The sequence below is a fragment of the Vombatus ursinus genome, unplaced genomic scaffold (genome assembly GCF_900497805.2).
Source record: "Vombatus ursinus unplaced genomic scaffold, bare-nosed wombat genome assembly UNPS02014811.1, whole genome shotgun sequence".
Classification (NCBI taxonomy): domain Eukaryota; kingdom Metazoa; phylum Chordata; class Mammalia; order Diprotodontia; family Vombatidae; genus Vombatus; species Vombatus ursinus.
Window position 1 is genome coordinate 5,102,192 of NW_020954589.1, and position 6,659 is coordinate 5,108,850.

The 6,659-nt window shown below is 37.7% G+C and overlaps 1 protein-coding gene across 1 annotated transcript; it reads left to right on the forward strand.

Moving 5' to 3' along the window:
- The first annotated feature begins 711 nt into the window (after positions 1-711).
- Positions 712-1,647, forward strand: LOC114053545 (olfactory receptor 2G3-like). Its single transcript, XM_027876653.1, has one exon. The coding sequence runs from the start codon at positions 712-714 to the stop codon at positions 1,645-1,647; it is 936 nt and encodes a 311-aa protein (XP_027732454.1).
- The last annotated feature ends 5,012 nt before the right edge of the window (positions 1,648-6,659 follow it).

Consider the following 6,659-nt stretch of genomic DNA (forward strand, 5'->3'; position numbering starts at 1 on the left):
GGATGTCTTCTGTGACACTGACAAATCCTTCTGGTACAAATACACGTTCATACTTTATCCTTTTCTTGATATTTAAATTATCAGAAGTTTGTCAGAATAATTCTGATGTTTACATGGAATTTTAAAACATTTTTATTAAGCACTTTTATAATTCATGAAAGAAAAATGTCTACTCTAATGTATCTTGAGAAATTAAAAATTGTCTATGGATTATTATATAACTAAACATTGTGGATTACACATATTTTACATTTCATCAGAATGGCTTGTTGTGGTGTTGACAAAGAAAAGGAAAAGTTACATGATCTGTGATTAAGAAAAAATTATTCATTTTTCTCTCAATAAGACTAGGAACTACCAAAGGATGATGGAAAGGTGATTCTGTTCCTATACATGTCCTTTTTATGTTAATCTTTTTAAAGGTGTCTGAGGGATAGATCTGAGACAGGAAGGAAGGGGCAAGATGCTCTGGAAGTTCCCAGGGTGAGTAATTTTGAACTGACTCACTAATGTCTTTATTATTTATCATTTATTACTTTTATTAGTTCTTTTATAGTGTCAGATTCTCTGAATTCTCAGCCAATGTTAATGATTATATATCTCTCAAATATAACATTTTTGATAGTTCTTTTTCAAAGTTGTTTTTACTGTCAATGGATACCATGATCACCTATCTCCAGAATCTTGCGTTTTCTTCTGGCCTTGAACAAAATGATGGGGATGACTAATGACAGCACAGGAGGTGACTTCATCCTGGTGGGTTTTTCAGACCAGCCCCAGCTAGAGAAGATCCTCTTCATTGTTGTTTTGATCTCCTACCTTCTGACCCTTGTAGGCAACATGGCTATTATCCTGGTCTCTCACCTGGATCCAAAACTTCACACCCCAATGTATTACTTCCTCACCAACCTGTCCCTCATTGACCTCTGTTTCACCACAAGTATTGTTCCTCAGCTGCTGTGGAACTTGAGAGGACCAGCCAAGACCATCACTCCCATAGGCTGTACCATCCAACTATATGTCTCTTTGGCACTGGGTTCCACTGAATGCATTCTCCTTGCTGTCATGGCATTTGATCGGTATGCTGCTATCTGTAAACCACTCCACTATGCTACTTTCATGCACCCAAGACTATGCCAGATCCTTGCAGGGGTTGCTTGGGTGAGTGGGTTGGGCTACACACTGATTCAGAGTACCATCACCCTTCAGCTGCCTCTGTGTGGGAACAGGAGGCTCTACCACTTTATGTGTGAAGTGCCTGCCATGATCAAGTTGGCATGTGTAGATATTCATGCCAATGAAATACAGCTTTTTGTGGCTTCCTTGGTCTTGCTCCTCCTGCCTCTGGGACTGATCTTAATTTCCTATGCACTCATTGTTCAGGAAGTGATGAGAATCAGGTCAACCGAAGCTTGGTATAAAGTCTTGAAAACCTGTGGGTCACATCTTTTGGTGGTGTCCCTCTTCTATGGGCCAAGCACAGCCATTTATATCCAGCCTAGCAGTTCCTATACCCACAGACAGGGCAAATTCATCACACTTTTGTACACTGTGGTGACTCCTACTCTTAACCCCCTTATTTATACTCTGAGGAACAAAGATATGAAAGAGGCACTAATAAGGCTTTTAGGAAAAAATACAAGATAAGGAAGACATATATCCATGGATAAGGGATGCATAGAATCCCATAGCTGAAGTGGACCATAAAAGTTGACTTACCTCTCTCCCTGTATAAGATCTTATTTAACATTTCTAAAACACACAAAAAAAGTATTCTTTTTTGTGCAAATTTACAAGGAAGTTCTCTCTGAAAGATTAACCTAATAAATCATCACAAGAACATGTAACCACATATTTTGTGAAAAAATATTTTTGGGGGGAAAAATATGAAAAACATAACTTGTTTCTGAAATAACTGACCAAGTTAGTTAATTCAGTTCAATAGGGGGTTGTTGGACCTTGTATGCACTATACTTTTCAATGCATTGGTTTTTTTGTTTGTTTGTTTTTTGAGATCTGTAGTCATTGTTACAGTCAGCAGTCCTTTTCCTCATCATCATATCTGTGCTTCATAATTCACCTGAGTATGCTGGGAAAAAATTGCTAAATGCAATTGTTTCTTTATTAAGTAAACCCAACACAAAATATATATTCAATTGAATTCATCCTTTTCCCTCCTGAATTTGTATAATCTCATATCTAGATACAGTCTTTCTCAACTCTTCTCGGATTCAATTCTATTCAAAAACATTTATTGAGCATGCCATATGCCCAGAGCCTTGTCCTAGGTACTGAGGAAAAATGAAATAGGAAAAAAAAACTACAATGGGGTTTGCTATTCAACTGAGTACTAACTTTGCTCCTGATCAACTTCTGTATGATTTTCATAATACTTACATCTGACTTTATTGAAGTCTAAATCCAATTTGTGTGTGTGTGTGTGTTAAATATTAAAGTTCATTTCAGTTCAATACATATTTACAATGTACTTTACCACAAGAGGTGATCTTGTAGAGTGTAAAAAGCACTGGATTTAAAGTGGAAGGACTTGGGTTTGTCTCCTAGCTCTGTTACTTACTCCATTGCCTTCAGTAAGTGGATGAAAGTGAGGACATTGCAATTTCTTCATTTTAAAAATTGAAGGCAATAATACTTTCATCCTTTATTTCATAAGGTTAATGAGAGTAAAGTGATTTGTACATCTTAAAGTGTTATATGACCATGAACTACTATTACAACAATAGGATAAATACTGCAAAGAATACAAAGACATAAAATGATATAGAACTCTTGCCCTCAAAATACTGTGGTCCCTACCTAGAAAAAAATATTTTGTCATAGGAAAATATTAAATGATTACAAAGATATAATAATATGTGCAAATGTTTATATGCATGATCTGAATAATCATTTAGACACTGTTTTGGGGTTAATAACTTGTCAAGGAAGTTGTGTTTGTAGATACAATAATGCAGTTATAACTACCATGGGAGGGGTAGGATTTTTGCCACATGTTGCCAGCATTATTTGTGATGGGATTACATTTTTTCCTCCAATGATTAAGATTGCTCCCTTTTCTAATTGTCACTTCCATGCCTCACTTAGCTATCTTCTGCTGTCTTTTTTTTTCTTTTCTTTTTGGTGAGGCGGTTGCGGTTAAATGACTTGCACAGGGGTCACACAGATAGTAAGTGTCAATTGTCTGAGGCTTGGATTTGAAATCAGGTCCTCCTGACTACAAGGCCAGAGCTCTATCCGCCTCACCACCTAGCTACTCCTTATCTTCTGCTGTCTTAAGCCATAATATAGCACACCATTCCACAGCTACCACCCTTAGGGATTCATCAGTTTGGGACTCTTCATCTGAAGTCCTTCTTCTCAACTCCTTTGGGAATAAGGAAGACCCCATTCTTTGTGGTATGGCTGAATAATTATGGTTTTTATTCCTGCTTCTATGCCACAATTATTTTTGTCCTAGTTAAATAAGTTATATTTATGCCTCTGGATCCAAGTATATGAAGAGCTTTATAAATTTTAAAGGGATGGGGACTGGAATAGACTTGGGATTTCATTGGTGCAGATTGACAACTTTCATATAACATAGTTTTAAAAATTTGATTACAGCATGAAGAGGTGAAGTGATTTGCCTAGGGTTACTTAGCCAATATGGTTAATAGGTTACTTGAACCCAGGTCTTCCTTATTTCAAGGTCAATTTTCAATCTACTGTTTCAGAGTTCATTTTAAAGCACTACATTGATGTCAGCTATTATGATTTGAATTTTACAGAACTTGTTAATGACTGAATAAGAGAAAATGGGTTTAACATATAGCAAAGGAATTTGTAGTTTATCTTTAGAAAGAACTTTCTGTTGGGTGGTGATAAGTATCCTGCTCCTGTCCAAAGGCCTCACTCACCTGTGGTTAGCTTCTTGAGTTTGTAAAGAAGTAAGTAGGATCTTTCTTGGAACTGGTTTAGTGGACTAATCTTCAACAACAGGGCTTTTTGCATTTTTTCTTAATACTTTTTATGAATTTATTTATATTATGAACTCAACAAATATCAATAAATATAATAAATATGAACATTTAAAAATACCAAGACATTTTAAAGAAACATTGTATATAGAGCTGTGAACTTATATTGCACAGTTTGTTTAATTTAAAAATTATATATTGAGTTTAACATGATAGTAGCAAAACTGTCCTGCTTGTCTGGGTCCCTTCTGAAGTTTCTTCTGTTCTACTCTCTATTTTAAAGGTCTCATTAATGCTCTTTGCTTTCTGTTTTTGTGTCTCTACCACTACCCACGTACTCCCACAATCCCTCCTCCCCAAAGAGAAGACCTCCCTTGTAAAAAAATAAGCATAGTTAAATAAAGTGTGTCATTGAAGACAATGTCTATGGATGAACACAAGGTTCTGGTGCCCCTCCTATCTGATCACAGAAACCCCAAGGCTGTGACCATGTTAAAAAAAGACAATTTCTTTATCTCATCATGTGAGAGCACAGAGGGGCTCAGGAAATGGAGACTGAAGAAACATACCTGAAAAAATAGAATGAAGTCTTCTGCTTCTGCAGGACATAAGGGAGAGGGGAGGAGCTCCTGGAGGACCCCAACCATAACCCCTGATGTTAGCACTATTATTATAGGGGTGGTGGTGATTATACATACCATTGAAAACTTGCCTGTTGCTGATGGAGAGACTGGTTTGTGTTGGTAGAGGAGAAACATGATGTTCTCCTTTTCCTTTTCTTAGCTCCTCTGTTTGCCCTCCAAGGAAAGTGTGTATCTATCCAAAGCATATCTCTGTTTCTTTATAGTTTATATTTTATTTATTACTATTCACCTAATCTCAAAAATATGGTATTAAGATAAAACTACAGTTAATTCCCAAAGCTTTATTGGTTTATATGTATTTCATTTGTTCAAAAGCATCTGAGAGGATGATTATGATCAGCTGTAGAGTGAGGCACTGAAAGAGAGAGGGGGCAGAGAGACAGACAGAAAGAGATGAATACAAATATAGAAATGGAGATAGAAACAAAAAGAGAGAGATACACAAGGAAATTCTTTCTGTAAATAACTGGAGTGTCCAGTTGAGGGCTCAAGTGAATCAATAAGATTTTTATTAAAAGCATACTATTATAGTCCTTTAGAACAAAGATAAAAATGAATTCAGACCATTACTGGATTCCACTAGGAAAAGAGTGTGCTAATGGTGCTGTTTGGGGAAAAGAGGCTTGGTGAGAAAAGGGTTGGAGTCATGTCCCCCTACAACAGTTGCCTCAGTAGCTTCAGACATATCTCCTCCTTATTGGTCCATTTTGAAGGCAGGTTCAGGTGAATCCTTCATTCTAAGGGATGAAACAAGGGTGATGATGAGAGAGATCCACTTGTGAAGGGAGGAGTTGGGAGACTGCTCAAATGAGGGTGGGGAACATCCCAAAGGGAGTAGAACATTTTCCATTTCAGTCAAATGCTTCCAGTTCCCAGCTATTGTTAGATAACAAAAGAAGAACTACAACTGTTGCAGAAATACAAAATATTCACATATGGGCCATATTCTAAATTATATGTCATATTCTACTTCTAGTTTGCAACTTATCGGCCAAAATGTGGGAAGCATGATTTGTCATTGTTATTCTGAATTTGATTGTTTATTGCATTGATCAGAGTTCTTAAGGCTTTCTTAGTGGTTTTCTTAGCAGGTTGCTAGAGGACACATGCCTGCTTGTGGGTGGAGAATCCCACTGTATTCCTCTACTCAATCCCCTGAGTAATAGACCTAACTCTGTGAGTACTGGGATCAGACTGTGACCGACCAAATAGCCTTCTGATTTACCAACTTTTCCCAGCAGCTGGATCATGTTGATTAAAAGAAGTTAGAGGATGGGGGACACTGGGGTAAGCAGGATCCACCCAAACATAACAGTATCAGTGTCCAAAGTAGCTCAACTGATTGTTGCTGATCTGTTTCTGCCTTCATGGCGAGGCATTAGCTTTCCTAGGTATACCACACTGCCACGTCTTGGGGTACTTCCCAAGGTATCTGTTACTCTTCTATTTCTCTCATCCTTATCTCTAAATTTCCTAGTCTAAGCTCTAGGGCTACTTCCCTAAGATGCCTTCCTTTTCCATGGTTAGCTACTCTTGAGTCACCATGGCACAACTACTGAGTCAGATGATATCATGTTTCCTAGTGAAGCTTCTGGCCAGTAGAGCTTGCTCCATTTGCCTTCCCATACCTTCCTATTTCCTCCTACTCCTCAAGCCTCCCTGCTCAGCCTGGTCTGCACGATTCCATGTTTGCACCACAGAGCCTATGTCTTTGGAAGATTATGTTGTCAGTCATAGTCTTACACCAGGTTGTCATGTGATCCCTCAAGGATTAAGGAGATGAATGCTGGGGCATTGGCCTCCAGTAGCTTGTTATTGTTACATTAATATAGTAATTGTATAAGTTGCCCCTTTGGTTTGGATCGATGCAGTCTGCATCAATACAGATCTTCTCATGTTTCTCTGAACTTAGCATTTTCATCACTTCCTAAGGTACACTAATATTCCATTTGGTTAGCCATTCCTCAATTCAAGAACACCACTTTTGATTCCACTTTTTCACTACCACGAGAAGTAAGCCTCCAGATGTTGTTATACA

Coding starts and splice junctions, on each gene's coding strand:
- LOC114053545 (XM_027876653.1), top strand. CDS start 712: ATGATGGGGATGACTAATGACAGCACAGGAGGTGACTTCATCCTGGTG.